Genomic DNA, 18,298 nt, shown 5'->3' with positions numbered 1-18,298 from the left:
CACATTAAATATATTTTTAGCTTTGATGCCATTTTCATACCAGAATAGATGGATGAACTTAGATAAAGCAGTCACTTCCTTCCTGACTGAGCAAACACCTGAACAGGGGTGTAAGATATGAAATAATTCACAGTGCTTTACTCTGTGTACACAAGGTGGCAGAGAATCCCATTTTGCTCGTGCTTTTGAGAAGAGTTTCAAACCTTGTGGAGACTGCATATAGTGTTGGAGAGTGTCTATTTTGGGTCATGTTTTGGGGCTGCTGTTTTTGGGTGTTACAGTTGTCTATGCTCCTCATCTTTCTTTTTCTTGTAAATTGTTGTTTTTCAATTCTGTCAGTATAAGAGAAATGAGCTTGCTTTTTCTGGGCTATACGCCTATATTCTCTGTAGAGATCTCAGTGCATATTCTGAATACTGAGACAACTGTTTGTATCTCAACCCTATTTATTTAAAACTGGCAAAGAAGATTTTTTTTTCTTAATCTTATGGTTGAGATTGTAAACTGTTAAATAGGTGCAGCAAAAGTTTGGGTGCCGTGGTTTGATCTGTGATAAATGAAGTTTGTGATGATCCTGTTGTGCTTCACATTTGTGTATAATTAGGATGCCAGGCTGAGAAGCTGTTGCATTTTACTGTTACTATTGTGTAAAGGAAGCTATGTTTTTGTTTAGCTAGCTAATGTGAACATAATGCTTTCATGTGTAGTGCTGCTTCATTTGTCTTTTTTTTAGCTTGAAGCCTGTAGTATTTAAATATTACAAATATGGAGATGTTCTGATATCCTCTGACTTCACTGTTGCTTTAGTTACAAGCAGCAGTAAGCTGTGAGAGAGAGCAATGTGGTAGCCTTCAGGGCATGTCTGTCTTGCAGTATTTTTTGTTCTGGGAAGTCAAAGATCAAGCCTTTAGACTTAGTACAAAATAGAAAAAATTCTGGTGGACTGAGCATGTGTTGCCTTGCTGTAATAAATAGCCTTTATTTACACTGATACAATGCTTGTCTAATTGAAATTCGTTATAGACATTGTTAGAAATAAACAAAATGTCTTGGCCAGGACAGGGTTCATTTTTGCAGTAGTCAAGAGCAGGGAAAGGCTAAGACCTGGAGATTATTCTATTCTATTCTTGACTCATTTTCCAGGGATCGGAAAAAGGCTTGCTTCCAGATCCCATAGCATGGCAGAGGGGTCAGGTGTTTTCATGAGTTATCTGGGGTGAGCAATACCACATGAATCATTCACCTCTTTTCTCATACACATTGTCATTGGTATTGTTGCTGTTACTGTTTGTTGTCGTTTCATTGCTGTCTGGTGAATTGTTCTTATGTCAATCCATAATCTTTACCTTTTGTGGCCCCAGTTCTCCTCTGCAGCCCACCACAGGGGCAGGGTGGAGAGACAGAGTGGCATGTGGTTTGAAGTAGTTTCAATGGAAACACTAAATAGGAGAATTCCTAGACCACAACACAAAGGTGCAGAGTACTTTTGAAAAGAGATGACAAAGCCCTTAAATTTGACCAGGAATGAAAATTTTGGTTTTTCAGCTTGACAAAGGTTGAAATCATTGCCCTATTAATAAATCACCTATATTTGAATGTATTAAATGGTATATCATGTATGTACTCCAATATCAAGTGCTTATTCTATATGGAAAGCAAAGTAAAATAGTAATTGAATTGCTGGTTATGAAGAGTAATGAATTACAGGCAGAGCAAATAACTTACTTTGCCAAGTTGATGTTAAGTACTGTAGGAAAACAGTGGTTTATAGACTATATGTTTGGCACATACATTTGTAGCACTGGTGCAGCTACTAATGTGAAATGCTATGGAAAGTTTGAAATCAATTAGTAATATTAAAAAATAAATCTCTGTAGTATTGCTTCTTTACAGTCACTCAAGCTGCATGTGCTTGGGCTGTAATTAACAGTGTTTGGGGTGAATGCTGATAGCAGAATGTATCTCTGCTGAGAAAAGACCATGGATACATATTTGTTTCCCATTGTCAATCTGCACTTAGCATTAGGAAAATTTATCATTGTTCCTTGGACTGTAACTTCTGGCACGTGCTCTGCTTTTCTGAAAATGGCCATATGCAGTTTATTGAGAATAGTTCAATCTATGAAAAGATTAATCTGTGGTACTACGCCTTTAATGGGTTCCTTTTACAATGAATCACCCATTTGAACTGTAACACTTCATAAAAATAGAAATATAAGGAATAGATGTGTTTTTCATAAAATGTTGAGCTCTGGAGTCTCCCTACTTTGCTGTAAAATCATAACCTTTTCCTGTCTGTGAACCCAGTGACGTTTAAAGTGTAGCCACAAGCTCATCACAAGCCTCAAAGTTTGAACAAAATCTCACTGTGTAGGAAAGGGATCCCTGTCAATAATAGTCAATTTTCAGAAACAGTTTGGAGTAAAGTTAAAAGCAGTCTAACAGAATGTTACTGTGGTTTTATTTTGCTAGCTTTTTTTTATTTATTTATTACTAATAGTTCTTAGTTATGCAGACTCTTTTTAAATTGAGTTTTCCCACTGGTATTTGTTTGCCTTTCTAGGGTGCCATTTGAAGGACAGCTTAAAGCAACTTTGCTTAGGGAGGTTCTTTGACCTCTCAATATGACAGATCAAGGAAGTAAACCAACTAAAAGCTGCCTGATTAATAAAAAAATGACTTACTTTCCCATTTGACACTTTCAGCTGTGTCCCTACAGGTTCAGATGAACAGTAATCTCCTTAGTGGGTGAGCTAGCAGTGGTGCGTGAGTGAGACTAGGAGACAGCACATCAGCTGGAGTTTAAGTGGGTTGGAATTGTTCTGGAGCCATACCTGAAGTTATACTATATTCCAGGGTACAAACTCAACCTTTTCCTTTTAAAACTTGTTGGCATTACATCCTACCTTTAGGTACAGTTAAGGGTGAAAAAGGAAAAGAAATATGTTTAAACTCAGGGCTTGTGAGTTTCTCTACTGAAATGGTCCCATTTACTATTCAGAAGCTTTCAAGCAAAGTAGAAAAGTTTACTGCTCCTGACATTCTCAGCCTTGGTAGTGGTGCCAGGGAATTTGTGTTATTGCCAAAGATGAAGAACTACATGAAAATATGTTCTCAAATATATTTCAGTGTTTTAGCAAAATTTTTTATAGTTGTGGAGGACTTGGAATATTAAGCAGGGTGTTTGACATACCTAGACTTACAGAATGCTGCTGATGGCAAGGTTAATTACACTTTGTTCTTCCAAGTAAGGTTCTGTAATTTGGATTGTTTTCTCCGGGGATGGTGACTAGAGAATGATTAGATGAGAGCAAAATCCTGAAATGAGATCATGTCTGCTTTGTGTAGACTTTAGATTCCATGGAAGATGGAGTCCCCAGCCAAAAGGTAATTTACTCCATTGTGGTGCAGTAATCCTGCACCTGGGTCAGGACAACCCCCTGTATCAGTACAGGCTGGGGAATGAAGGGATTGCAGGCAGCCCTGCAGAGAAAGACTTCAGGGTGCTGATGGATGAGAGGCTCATCATGAGCTGGCAGTGTGCATTTGCACCCCAAAAAGCCAGCAGTGTCCTGGGCTATATCACCAGCTGGGCAGGGGAGGGGATTCTGCCCCTCTGCTCCACTCTGGTGAGACCAGTGCAGCACCCAGCTCTGAGGCCCTCAGCACAGAAGATCATGGAGCTGTTGGAGCAGATCCAGAGGAGGCCACCAGGATGGTAAGAGGGATGGAGCACCTGTCTGTGGGGAAAGGTTGAGAGAGTTGGGGTTGTTCAGCCTGGAGAAGATAACAGCTCCATGGAGATCTTACTGCAACCTTTCAATACTTAGAGGGGACTTTATAAGAAGGATGGGGCAGACTTTTTAGTAGGGCTTGTTACAGTAGGACAAAGGGTAATGGTTTTAAACTAAAAGAAGGCAAGTTTAGACCAGGTGCAAGGAAGAACTCTCTTACTGTCAGGGCAGTGAAACCCTGGGACTCGTTTCCCAGGGAGGTGGTACATGCCCCATCCCTGGAAACACTGAAGGTCTGGTTGGACAGGACTCTGAGCTACCTCATCTAGTGCAAGATGTCCCTGTCCTCCCCTAGGAAAGTTGGACTAGATACCTTGAGAGGTCCCTTCCAACCCAGAGTGTTCTGTGGCTCTGTGATTCCACGACTGCTTTGTGCTTGATTGTGTCCTGCTTGTGCTTGGATTCATCAGCAGTACCTAAATTCTGTGGAAAAGGTGATAAGTTAGTCAAACACTTTCTCTTCAGGTACAGAGTTGTGCAAGCTTTTGAAAAACTGCATGTACTGGAGAATTAGAATTAAGAAAGATTTTGCTCCCATGCTTTAAACATGTTTAGAAATCCATTTTGAAAAAGTGTAAAAGCTATTGCATAAAGCTGTAAATTCTGGGTTATTTTTGAACTTGACTGATCGTACTCCAGTAAATATAATCACATTAAGTAAAAAGGTAATGTCCTGCTCATAAGTTCTTTAACAGAAGACATATGCTTGTTCCTGCTCATTTCAGTAGAAAGCAGTTAATCTAAGTCATAACTGAGGTAATGATCTGACTTTGTATTGAAGTGAGCAGTTAATGAGCAAGCGGATATGTAGCAGTGTGGGGTTTAGATGGTGGATGCTGCTACCTATTTCCCAGTAAGCATCTCCTGTGGAAAAGCAGCTTGGGTAAGCATTCAGGCAAAGCAGTCAAGTCCACACACCACACTCACCACAGCTAGCTCAGTGAACAGAGGCAGAAGGGCCTTTCGTATGCTAAATTACAGCCAAGGTTTATTCCTGCACACCAGAGGGGAAATCAGGGAAAAAAGACCAAGCCACGTGCTGTGCACAAGGTAAGTAGGGCCAATGGTCTGAGGGCACAGGGGTGGTACAAAGGGTAGGACAAAGGGTATTGCCCTACAGGAAGACAGGGCTGGCCACTAGGGATACCACAACCAATGAGGAAACAGGGAAGGGAGAAACCAAAAGAATTAGGAACGCATGGGGAATGAAAATTGGGGTAGATCAGTGCTGTGAGGCTCTGCGGGGAAGTCTTCTCTTTCAGCCTAGGTGGGGACTCTAAGGTGTATTCTTCCAGGGTGAGGCCCTGGGGATTTCCCCGGGGGGTTCAAAGGAATCCACACTGATACATAGTTGCTCAAAAATGATTACAAAAACTGTGTTTGCATCTTAAATAAATAATGGTACGCTTTAAAGAAGAAGAATGTTTCAAATATAAGTAGAAACTAAAAAGTATAGCACATGTTTCTGTGTTTGTGTATTCAGACCAAAACTCTTAACATATAATATTTTATGTGTTATATACAAATGCATTGAAAAACCCCTATTTCTGTCCATCAAGCTAAAGGGGAAAGATTCCATTGCCAAGCTAAAATTTTACATTTAGAAAAGCAAAATAAGAGTAAAACTGCAATATATGAGGAAGCAGGTCTTCAAAACAGAACTTTAGAATAAAGATACAAACTTCATCCAAAATAAATTTTTTAATTTTTATTTTCTATTTTAATTATTATTTAAATTTTAATTTCTATTCCAATAAATGTAGTTATTATTCTTACTGGCAAGAAAAGAACACTGAGCATTTCTCAATTTATTGGGAGTTATTACTGTTTAAGTCTTTTTGATCATAGATCACTTCTGCAAGAGCCATGTTTTAAGTTCTGGCTGTTGAAATCTAATCTTTACTGCTTTTCTCTGCCACTCCTTTAAAAACAAAACAAAACACTTGGTTGTCCATGCACCTTGAAATTCAATTTAGAAATTGTCTTAACTTCCAAAGTTGTTTTTTGTGGTTCAGCACAACTGTTCTTTAAGAATTAACTGGCTATTTCTGACAGGAGGAATCTCAACTATTTCTCCAATGCCTATGCTGCCGCTGTCAGTGCTGTGGACCCAGATGCTGGAAACGGAGAGCTCTGCATTAAGGTTCCCTCGGAGCTGTGGAAACATGTTGATGGTAAAGAGACCATACTGAAGAATTAATTTAAGATGTCACAGTTGTCAGCTATCAGTTTGTTTAGGAAGATAGTAGCTTTGAAGAAATAGAAGTAGTGTTACATTATGTTATGAATTTATGATTACTGTTTCCTTTTTCCTCTTCACTTGAATTCTGAAAAATACTTGCACTTTTTGGTAATAGGGAGGAGTGTTGCAAGGCTTCTTGACACTATATACAAACATACTCTTGGGTGGTCATGACCCCAGGAGAATACTTGGGGAAGTGGGAATAAAAAAGTATATTGGGGATAAATTGTAATTTTGAAGCTGCTTACAATATATATATGATCCAACAAAAAAATAATTTACAAGGATATAGTTATTTACATCTCTTTACAAAGCTCTACTAATTTTATTCCTCACTTTGAGGAATGGTCATTTTAAAATTGATTTGGTAGTGAAAGTAGACTCCTTTATAAGCTGGCATCCTGGAATAAGTAACTGTTTTAATAAGTTAGTCTCCAGTGTTGATTATTTTCTTACAGAGATCTTACTAGTTTCTTGTATTATATCTTGCATGGTTGTATTGGTTTTTCCCATGGATTTATGAGACCTCTGAGAGAATAATAACAACTGTATCATGAAGCTGACTCATGCAATATTGACAGATGCACCTTAAGAAAAACACTTTTGTTTATTTTAATTTTTGTGTAAGTTCCTGTTGCCTTACATGCAAGTCTAGAAGGGAAAATACCCTAACATGTATAATTTCACTTTTCAACGTTTGAGTGCAAAAATGTGGTGACACTTGAGGATTAAATATCAGCATATGCTTGAATTTATTTTCTTGCCAATCTATTCATAGGTGAGATTTCTGTGAAACATAACCAAAGTGAAGACACTTAAGTTACAGGAAAAGTATTAACTATAGTAAGAGATTTTAAGCAACTGCAAACATCAACAGTATGTCTTTTAAGAATGTGCCTGCTTCATAGAGTTTTTGGAGAAAATTTTTTCAGCAAGGTGCTAAGGAGATCATGTTTAGGATACAGTCTGTATAAATATGTTTTACTGTTGGGGAATTAGAAGATGAAATGTGACTCCAATTGCAGTTTTTATTAATTAATAAAGGTTCTTGTAAATTCGTCTCCTGTAAGTTGTGCTTAGGGAGGCCTCAGTTTTGTAAGCTTTGAGATGTACTTTGTAAGTGGACTGGGAAGTCCATGAGAATGAAGTTACCACATAGTCTTCAAAGACCTAGAGTCCAGAACTGAGTTACTATTCTACAATAACCTTCATGTAAGTTGTATATTTACTCCAGTTTCGGTCTTTGTGTGGCAGAGTTAAAAGTCCTGAAGGTGCATATAAACTTTTCTCTGGACCAGCCAAAAGGAGGCCTTCATTTTGTGGTACCCAACATGGAGGGCAACATGGCTGAAAGAGGGGCTCATGTCTTTTCATGTGGTTATCAAAATTCTACAAGGTAAGAAAACTGTCTGTTAGATCTAACTGAATTTTAGATTTGTATTTCCTATTTAGTCTCAAAGTGTAGGAAATACAAATAATTTATTTGAATTATTTGAAGTTTAAAAAATTGTAAAACTTAATTTGTGCTTGAGCTTACCAATGTGAAGTAGCATCTAATGACTGGTAATTAGAATGTCTAGTTTTTATAGCTTAGCAGGAGGTAAAGACAAAAAAAGCTTGTAAAGCATTATAAAGTTAATGTATTGTAGAAGTCAGTATGTCAACATTCACATATTATTAAAGTATTTAGGGATATAGTTTGAAACTTGAAAGAAAAATCACCTGTGAAAAGGAGTATAATTATTAAGTATAATTGTTAACTATTTTCCCCCTAATCCTAACTTTTCTAGATTTTGGTTTCCTTGTGTGGATTCATACTCTGAGTTGTGTACCTGGAAACTTGAGTATACTGTAGATGCTGCAATGGTTGCTGTTTCAAATGGAGATTTGGTGGAAACTGTTTACACCCATGATATGAGAAAGAAGACTTTTCATTACATGTTGACTATTCCAACTGCAGCTTCTAACATCTCCTTGGCAATTGGACCTTTTGAAATTCTTGTTGATCCATACATGCATGAGGTAATAATCTTCATCATAGCAGTTTCCTTTTTTTTCCTAAAGAATTACTGGTGTTTCATGTTGCAGTCAGTATATATTAGTCCAATAATGGGTATTTCTAGATCAATCTTCTTCAGTACAGTCATATGATAAAGCTTGTCTACTAATGCCTGTATTTAAATTTATCTCCAAAAACAAATGCCTTTAAATAAGCAGCAATTCCATTTATGTCTTAGTTTATGGGGCAGATTTAGTTGAAATTGGGTTTCTTCCCTGAGATATATAATATACTTGATATTTATGTATTTAAATATATTTGTAGGTCTTGTTTTTAATTAAAAAAATATAAAATTTTTAAAATAATAAAAATAAATTTTCCTTTGTTTGTAGGTGACTCACTTTTGCTTACCACAACTTCTCCCACTGCTCAAACATACCACGTCATACCTTCATGAGGTGTTTGAATTTTATGAGGAGATTCTTACCTGCCGCTATCCTTACTCCTGTTTCAAAACTGTTTTTATAGATGAAGCTTATGTTGAAGTAGCTGCTTATGCATCCATGAGTATTTTCAGGTTAGTATTTGAGAAAATTGCTCCTTCTAAATCCACAGGCCTAGAAGCTCTAGATCCAAGACTGTTAAGAAATGTGTGAAACTGTAGTTATTTTTGTAGCCTGAGTGTTGGGCTTTCTAGTTTGAAAAGGCTTGTTTTTATTGACATTACAGGCTTTTAACACCATTTCCAGTTTTATCTGTTATAAAGATGTTAGATTTACTTTAAGAAAAAAATGGCAGTGATTTTCCTTCTGAATTAGAAATGCCATGCATGAAGTATTTAATCTCAAATTAAGTGCAGAAGTTTGATTGTATTTTATTTTCCTCCGGCTGGAATAAGGTATCAGGAATCAAGGAGAGTGTCACCAGTTAAACTACTTAAACTCTGTACAGAGAGTTGTGTATGGATGATAATAGCAGGAGATCTACCTGCATTAAGATTATTAAAAATTAAAAAAGATGTTACTACCTCACTGAAAAAAACAGTGAAGAAATTATTTTACTTGTTTTGGATTTTAAGGCGGGGTCTCTTCTGTTTCTTTGGAGCCAGTGCTCATGTTGTGTTCTTTTCTTTCTTTGGTGGTCCAGCACAAATCTCTTGCACAGTGCAATGATTATAGATGAAACTCCACTGACAAGGAGATGCTTGGCACAGGCCCTGGCCCAGCAATTCTTTGGATGTTTCATATCCAGAATGTCCTGGTAAGTATTTTACCATAAATTGGGAGGATCTAGGAAGCTCAAATTTTAATTTGCAAAATTGCGTTTTATAGGAAAAATAAGTAAAACAGTAATTGTAGAAAAAAGCAAAAATGGGGAAAAATGTAAGAATAATAAGCTCAATAAATTAAAATCCATTAGTATTTTTTGTTGTTTTGAAAGGAGAATGTGAGAGATAAAAGTTCCAAAGATTGTATAGATTGAATATATCTTCCTGAATGTTATAGTGTGCTTTGGCATCTGAAAATTTTAGAAAGCTAATTCTTTTGCATTATCAGTCAATTTCTGTTAGATATTTGGATGATGAAGTATAGAGTGCATGAAAAGTACTTGTAGAGCACAGAACTAAAAAATTTAAGTTTTTTCAGGGGGGAGAATGCAGAAATTAGTGTCAAATAGGAAAATTCCTGCTAAGGTGGCTATAACTCCATGTCTCCATGGAAAACACCTCCCCAAATGGCTCCTGCAGATTAGTGTCAAATAGGAAAATTCCTGCTAAGGTGGCTATAACTCCATGTCTCAGAAAACACCTCCCCAAATAGCTCCTGCAATTCTGATCAATATTTTTCTTAAATTCTTTTGCATACACTTTATTTACTGGGGACAAGTTACCCATTACTTTTTTTAATGGCAAAAGTCTATGTCCCAGGGCATACTTGTCTTAAAAACAAGGGAAATCAACATGTTCTTAAATTGATGTTTGTACTGTTGTAATTTCCGTGGCTTTATTCTTTATTTCTAGCCTACTTCTGTGATGAAGGCAGTTTTTTGCACTCTTCATAATGACTCCATGTTCATGTGTTCTTGATATTTACTTCATCATATTCTGTGTACAATGTCATTTTTCTGTTTAAGGTTCGAGTTCATGATCATGTTTTAGTTTTTGTCTGTTTTTTCTCTCTTAGAACATAACTTACAGAAGGTGTGTTTAAAAGGCTGTCCACCAAATTGTGAAATAGGTATTTCATCTACTTGCTGTCCAGGTCTTCTGCACTTCATTGAGTTGTGTATCAAGAAATTAAGATCATATCGATTAGCAGTTGCTTTAACTTTAGTGTCCATTTTCACCTGTGTATTATTATTGTTTCAGCTAAAATAGGTTTTGTATTTTAATCTGGATTTCTGTGGTAAAAGTTCAGTTTTCACTGACTTTTCAGTTTCATTGGTTCTGTCCAGGTGCCAAGTTTCATAAATTGGTTCACAGCTCATCAGACTTTTGTTGACTTAGAGAAGTTATACAAGCTCTTGAAATTTGTGGCTATTTTTGAGCTGGTCAAAAATACTATCCCTTACAAAATTTCCTCTGAAGTGATTTAATTCATGTTTCTTTCTTATAATAGGTCAGATGAATGGGTGCTAAAGGGAATCTCTGGTTACATTTACGGGCTTTGGATGAAAAAGACCTTTGGTGTTAATGAGTATCGCCACTGGATTAAACAGGTAACATCGTAGCATTTTTTATACCTTTCAGACATTTTGCATCAAATACAATATAAAACCTGAATATAATATACCTTTGCATTGCAACCTAGACCTTTTTAGTAGTGACAAACCTCAGAGCTAAAATATTTTTACCACTTGCTGCAAGGAAGAACACGAAGCATACAAACCAAAAGAGATTTTTGTGACTGCCATATGAATAATGAATAATAATTGTTGTTGTCTCTCCATGCAATTAGTTTTCCTCTTTTTGTTTGGGCTCCTGAACCAAAAAACAAGTCCAAAAATTATACTGCTTTTTGAATACTTAGAATAGAGTATAGGATTCATAAGAATTTGTATTTGGTGATTTTCTTATGCTGTGATGGCTATCCATATAGCTCAGAAAGGCTCCAGTATTAGCTTGGATCAGTGGTGGTTCAGGTATCTTTTAGTATCATTGAAGTACTAAATGAAATAATGAAACAGTAAAAAAATCCCTGTTTGAAGTGATTTCTTTTCTTGGAAAACAGATTTCTGTCTATAGCTTACGTTTCCAAATGTAATCTTTGAGACAGGTACTTTGTAGTGGTAGCAGCAATGACTCCTCATTCTTGCAAGTAATATTTATTCACAAAAAGATATGTATCTTCTCATGCATATATTTCTCTCATCATGTTCTCGTACTCCCCCTATTCCAAAAAGTAAATCCTAACTTCATTTGCTCCATTTACATCCCTCACTCACCTGGGGACCCAGTACCACTTCCTTCTCTGCCTAATGCTCATTCAGTTCACCAGTCTGGTGTTGTCTGTGCTGAAGGTGTGGGTGCTGCAGAGAACAGCAGAACTGGGTGGCAGTCTGTTGGAAGAGTTCACTGCTGTCTGCAGCAGAAGTTGCTCATGTTGTTCCCCATCTGTCCACACTAAACTAAAGGTGTCCACATAGAATTGAGAGGTGCTACTGTCACAGGCTCCAGTTCTGTCCTTTTTCTAGTGTATTACCAACATATGAAAGCGTGCAAGTTGATATGTATCAACAAATCTCAATACATATAAACACTTGAAAATTCTGTAACAATGTGTTGCAGACAGGCATCAGTTTCCATTTCCTGTGCTTAAGCTGACACAATTTGATTCATGTTGACTTTTGGGTGACAGTGAGCCCTTACAAACATCCTGCCTTAGAGTGTGCTTTTTAACCTGGCATCACACAAGTTCAGACCCAGTGCAGAGCTTGGGCTAGACATAAATATTTATTTATTTTTTTATCTTTTGGTCAAAGACAATTTATTTATTGAATAATAATACTCTGGTTATAATGTAGTTCAGCACTGTTGGGCATTAGCCCCTCGTTCAGCCCCTGAACAAGTATGAACTACTAATTTCTACTGTTTTATTACTGTTTGTCATTTGAGGAAAATCCCTGATTTTAAAATATTTCTCCCTTTGTAAACAAGCTTATTAGGAGGTATGACTTGAACAATATTGAAAGCTTTTCTGTGTTCTTTAAATAATTTCTCTACTCTTCAAAATTATGCTTACTTATGTATTTTGTTCTTAGGAGCTAGATCAAATCGTGGCATACGAACTGAAGACTGGAGGAGTTTTACTGCATCCAATATTCGGAGGAGGAAAAGAGAAAGACAAGTATGTTTATTTAAGCTGCAAGTCATTGCAGGGTATGTTTTTATGGGGCCATTAATATATGCCTTGGGTGTGTTGTGTAGCACAGGGCCAAAGACTGAAGATCTCGAGCTGCCCAAGGCATGTATTACCAGTCACATAAAGTACATCTTGAGTATATTGTAATACCTGTTGGGTTTTTTCCTTTCAATTTGAATCTCAAAGGAAATGAAGTATAATGAATGTTTTTAATGCTGTTACGAAACTGCTTTTTAGTAAGAGGATAGGAGAGAACATAGAGCCAGAATTTTGATGTGAGCTATTTCTGGAGTGGGTAGTGATTTTCAGGCTTTTTAATTGTATCATCAGCTTTCTGTACCTTTGCTCGTTTTTCTTTCTGCTCTCATATACCACCTTGTAGTCTTAGACTGAGATTTCGTAGTATATTGGGGGTAGAAAATTATTAGATCAGTCATCTGAGAAGTACTGTTAGTTACTGGTGTGAACTGGCTGGGTTTTTATTTTCCCAATAATTTTACCCTCCCCTCTCTTGTAATACACCAGTACTACCCACTGAGAAGTACTAAACACTGGAGGTGGAAAAATACTGCTGCATGTCAGATCAATAAGTTGATGTGGGTTTCAGTGACAAGCTTTTGCTGGGTTTTTCTTTTCTTGCATAAATTGATCTCCATATAACACAGCCTCACAAGGGGTTGCTTTTTGGAAACACACAAGCAGCATGTGGACAACTTCAAGGTTGAGCTTGTGCAGGTAGACTACTACATCAACTTCTGTTCTTTACTGCAGCAGAAGCCCCTGTCTTATGAAAATACAACCAAAATTGCCTATAACAGTGGTTCTTTTGCATTTGATTGTGTGTGAATCCAGATTTTGTTCATTTAAAGTTAAAACTCGGGATTTAGAACTGAATGAATATGAAAATCACTAAATTCACAGTAATAACATGAGAGTAAACTAGAGATCAGCACATTTTTAAAGAAGGAAATTCACTAAAATCAAAATCTCTTTTTAACTGATAATTTTACTAGTTTCACTATATTTATTCTAGAATTGGACACAAATAATTGACAAAATTGTGTCCTAATGCTCTTAAAGGTGTGTTTTCTTGCTGTGATATATTGTTGGAAACTGTTTCTACAGTTATTTTACTACTTCATTGTATTACAGCTTGTTAATAATAACCACAGCACCACTTAAGTATAAATTAAAACTTGCTGTTCTTTGTAGATTGCAGAGTTCCCTGGTATGTAAATTATGGATATGTTCCTGACTCTGAGAGATAATTTGTAGAAAGAAAAGTATTTTCATAATGGGGCCTAGAACATTTTTCTCCAGTATATTCTATGCATTTAATTTCTTTGTTCTGCTTGTTATGATGCAGTTTCCTGGCAAATGTATTTGCAGCACAGCAGTTCCAATTAATAATATGAAGAAAATTTGTGTTATAATCTCATTTTTCAGGTAAATTAGAAGTAAAATATCATAATAAGTCATCAAGGGAAAAAAAAAAAAAAACAAAGACCCAGCTTCCTTCAGACACACAAATTAATTTGTGTGCAAAACAGAGGTCTCAGATTCTTCCTGTTTATGTCTGGTGTAGCACAAACACTGCACTCCAGAGTGCTTATTCTAAAAGACAAAATCCCAGAGCCTGGGAAAATGAAGGAAAGAAAACTGCAGATTAACTGCCATGTGTAAGAAAGCTTCAGAGCAAAGCCTTGTGTGTAACCTTTTCATTTCATGTCCTCCTCTCTCAGACTGTGGTTCTCTTCAGCCTTTGATTGTGCTGGTACCACCCTACTGTAAAAATGTAAAACTTGTAGAAATATATATAGTTATATTTGGTATGGAAGAAACTTACTAACCAGGTTATAATGAATGGCTGGACTGTGTTCAGGAGCATGAGCATTATAAAGTTCTGTGGAAAATCTGCTTCACTATCTACTTCGACAGAGGCTCTAGGTCCATACTGGTAATTTTAACACTGTTTTAGTGGCAGTTCAATAAAATCTGTGGAATTATAGTGATTGAAGGAAAATATAATCTGAAGAAATCTATTAATATTGAGTGAACTACAAGATGTAACTGTCAAATGCAAACTTGTCTAAGTTTGTTTTGCAGTTAAATAATGTAACCAGTACCAAAATCAATCAATACTTAGTAAATTTAAAAAGGGATCTTGGGATTGTGGGTACTGGCTTGGTTGTAATTTGCAAGAAAAGAATTTTACACAAGTCAATCAACTGTATAATTTGAAGCTGGATAAATAGTTCTTATTCTGAGACCAAACTGTTATATAACGTCTGAGCCACAACCTCAGTTTCCTCCTTGAATTTCAATTCTTTCATGGTTGCTAATCCGTCCCTAACTCAGTACAGAGAAATATCCAGAATAACAGGAGAATTGTGATAAGGGGAACTTCAGCAACTGCTTATCAACTACAAACAAGGAGTTAACCTACGTACTTCTTTTTTCACAAAATTACTGTACCTAAGAAGGGTAATACTTGCTTAAATTTAGACACACTACTCTTTTTGTATCTTCTTAAGATGTTTGAACAGATACTCATGAGCAAAGTCGAGGGGTTCTCCCAGTAAATAGAATGATGGAAAAGTTATTAAGGTATTGCAGCTACCTTGGTTCTTGCCATCTGAAATATTAAGGGCTGCAGACAAGGAGCTAAGTGCTGGTACTGTATTTCTAGAGCACTTGCTAGTGAACCTCAGCAAACCTGGTTTCTTCAGATGTGTGTTACTCAGTCATGAAAAACTCAGATGTCCTGTGAAAAATACTAAAAGAAGAAACATAGCAAAGCAACATACAGTTGCCACAGACTTGGTTCATCAAGAAAATGAAGTCAGACTATTAATGATTTCTTCTTCTCAAATAAGAGTCTCCTTAAAAGGAGGCAAAAAAGTCTTATTCTTCTCAAGGATTACATATTACCTGCCTAGTCTTCTTTGGCATGTTATCTGGTTTAGAAGATACCAAGTTTGCCAAAATATTGAAAGATAAAGTTGCTAACTAAAATAAAAGGAAACAAATTCCTTAGGCCCATCACATGAAAGTGTTCTGTGAATTGTAAATCTCCTACTTTTCTTGAACTGCAACAATTATTTATTTAAATACAAAAGTTTTACTATATACAGTCACTCTTAAATGGAAGTGGAACAGGAAGACTGCTGATTGATGAGTAATTTCCAGACTCAGTCACAGGTTCCCTGCTCAGTGTGCTGGTGCTTCCACTGTCTCTACAGCACGACACAGCAGCTATCATATGCCATTAATCTCTCTGCAGTACTTGCTGTATGCCAGGTGCATACACCCTTGTCACCTCTCTGGACAAGTGAGTGGTCATTTTAAGTGTGCCATGGTTTGTAACTAAGGCGGCACAAGAAAACCTAAATAATTGTTGGTGCAGCTCTGAGCTTGGTTGCTGGGGTACATTTTAAGTTTCAATAAAATGCTAAATAGATGGTTTTTTTTATTTTTTTTTTTCAGCCCTGCTTCACATTTACATTTTTCTATCAAACACCCTCATACACTGTCCTGGGAATATTACACTATGTTCCAATGTAAAGCACATCTTGTTATGAGACTGATTGAGAACAGAATTAGCATGGAGTTCATGTTACAGGTAGGTATTTGGATGATTATGTGGAATATAAAAACTCCTTGCCTTCAGTTGCATTTCTGTTCATGAAATAGTGTTCAGAGAAGAAGAGAACAGCTCATCATAGGATTCCATTTGTAGTTTCAATTTTAGCAGGACTGCACAAACATTTGGTCATTTGTGTTAGGATGAAGTTAACTGTTATTCTCATGCATAACTTAGAATACTTTTTATATGCTGCATATTCTCTTTAATCTTAAGGTGTTTAATTGGTTTGGGTTACTTTGATTTGTTGTTAACACTGAGAGCCTGTTTTCCTGTCCCTGACTGGTGTTGCTGTGAGCTAATATAATGAAATTTTAAATAATGAGGATCCAGCTCTCTCATTATATAAAGTTTTCAGTGCTAGATGAAACTTAGATGCTTGTATTAGAAGAAGCATTTGAATAGAAGATTGTAATTTTATTTTGAAATACTGAACTTCTGCAGAACTGCAGTTTCTCTTCTTCACTAATTATCTTTTGTGACATACCTTATAAAGAACAGGGTGCTACAAATAAACAGTTAAAAAATGAGTGATGTTTTCATATCAGCTTCAGGTTTTTGGGGGATTGGGGGTTTTTGCCTTGGTTTGAGGTTATTTTTAAGGAAAATATATGTTACTGTGCTAGAGCAATTTTAGGTGGTGATCAGGTTGAAAATACTGCAGAGAATCTCATGAATGTTTAATTTCTGAAAAAGAAGATAGAGTCAGTGATTTCTTTTACTGTAGATAATTTTTGAAAGTTGATGATCTTTTAATGGATTTTGTATGTGCATATGTATGTGTAACTTGGAAGATCATACATTTGGACTGAAAATTTCTGATATGGTCAAGCAAATAATTTCCCATAAAATCTTTATTTTGAAAACTTTTTTTTTTTTAAAGCCAGTTATCAGAAGGTGGGTTTATTGGTCTTTAGTTGCAATTCAACAGAAACTAAACAGAAAAGCTTATTTCATATATAAATATTTAGGGAAAGTAATAACTTCTTATCATTTTAGGTTTTCAACAAGTTGTTGAGTCTGGCCAGTACTGCTTCATCTCAGAAGTTCCAGTCACACATGTGGAGTCAGATGTTGGTTTCCACATCTGGGTTTTTGAAATCTATCTCAAATGTCTCAGGCAAAGACATCCAACCTTTAATAAAGCAGTGGGTGTATCCTTTATATTCTTGGTCTGGATTATTAATATGGAAAATGAATTTGGTTTTTTAATTGGCACTATCAAAAGAACGTGAAGAAGGCTATGAAATATCTTTGCATAAAACAGTTAAGTACTTTATTCTGTGAATTAGATAGATATGTGAGCCACAAGTTCACAATTTTTTCGTAGTCCTTTGAACTATACTGGCTTTTTTGCATGTTCTTTACTAAAAGGGATTTCATTATTTTAAGTTTTCCTTTGAAAGAAGCACAGGAACTCTGCTGCAATTTAAGGCCAAATTATACTAAAAGGATTCCAGAGGACACTGCCCATAGAAATATGCTGAACTGGGACATGGAAAATGCTATAGTCTGGTGCATTTTAGTATGTGATTTCCAGTAAATCACCATGAAATAAGTAACCTAAAGCACAGACTATTAGTTTACAATATACTTTAATAGCTTGGTAGGGTGTGTTAATAGCACAGTTTCAGGTAAAATATACCTCTGTGTGCTGATTCTTCAAATTTAAGTGATATTAGTCAAGTTCTTGTTGTTAGTCAAGGTTTCTTGTTTTGAATGGATACAGAGGGAAATTTGAAGTGGCTCCATTTAACATGTTTCATTGTTAGTTTTATTTAATGTGACTCCAGGCTAGAATTGTACGTGACTGCAGCAAAAACATACCTTACTGTTGTAACAGACAACACAAGAAGGTATTTGTTTGAGCTGACTTAACAATGTTCATGCATCTCAATATCTTAACTAAAAAGCACTGTATAAATAGTATTTGTAGAGTAATTTGAGAGATTAGTATTTTATTTGCATCAGAAGTGTTCATAAAGTATAAATACACATTATTCTAATTTACATACCTTGCTGTGCCAAGCACTTGAGAAAAATAGGAGTTCTGTATTCACACTGCAGTGACACCTAAATGTCAGCATTACTGTCTGAGCTGGGTGAATCTTAACTACATCTGTTCCATAAGGAAGAAAGAATTGTACTTCACACATTTGGGGATTATTTTCACATTCTCCATACTTTGGCCCCAAGGTTGATCCTGGTAACTATAACTTGTATTTAATCCTATGATTGCAACCTCCCTACCATGCTTCA

At 36.1% G+C, this 18,298-nt stretch overlaps 1 protein-coding gene across 3 annotated transcripts in view; it reads left to right on the top strand.

The window, feature by feature from the left end:
• Positions 1-18,298, top strand: part of TAF2 (TATA-box binding protein associated factor 2) — a 58,670-nt gene that overhangs the window by 5,709 nt on the left and 34,663 nt on the right. For 2 of the 3 annotated variants that reach the window (XM_041470711.1, XM_041470709.1), the window contains exons 4-12: positions 5,850-5,968; positions 7,291-7,432; positions 7,827-8,058; positions 8,428-8,612; positions 9,182-9,295; positions 10,654-10,753; positions 12,296-12,381; positions 15,883-16,018; positions 17,039-17,193. In XM_041470711.1, coding sequence (XP_041326645.1) covers positions 5,850-5,968; positions 7,291-7,432; positions 7,827-8,058; positions 8,428-8,612; positions 9,182-9,295; positions 10,654-10,753; positions 12,296-12,381; positions 15,883-16,018; positions 17,039-17,193 — 1,269 coding nt within the window. The remainder of the gene's footprint in view (positions 1-5,849; positions 5,969-7,290; positions 7,433-7,826; positions 8,059-8,427; positions 8,613-9,181; positions 9,296-10,653; positions 10,754-12,295; positions 12,382-15,882; positions 16,019-17,038; positions 17,194-18,298) is intronic. The other variant, XM_041470710.1, reaches the window with a different exon arrangement.

This window comes from Pyrgilauda ruficollis, unplaced genomic scaffold, assembly GCF_017590135.1.
Source record: "Pyrgilauda ruficollis isolate IOZ18807 unplaced genomic scaffold, ASM1759013v1 scaffold25, whole genome shotgun sequence".
Lineage (NCBI taxonomy): Eukaryota > Metazoa > Chordata > Aves > Passeriformes > Passeridae > Pyrgilauda > Pyrgilauda ruficollis.
This window is presented reverse-complemented; position numbering and strand designations above follow the sequence as displayed.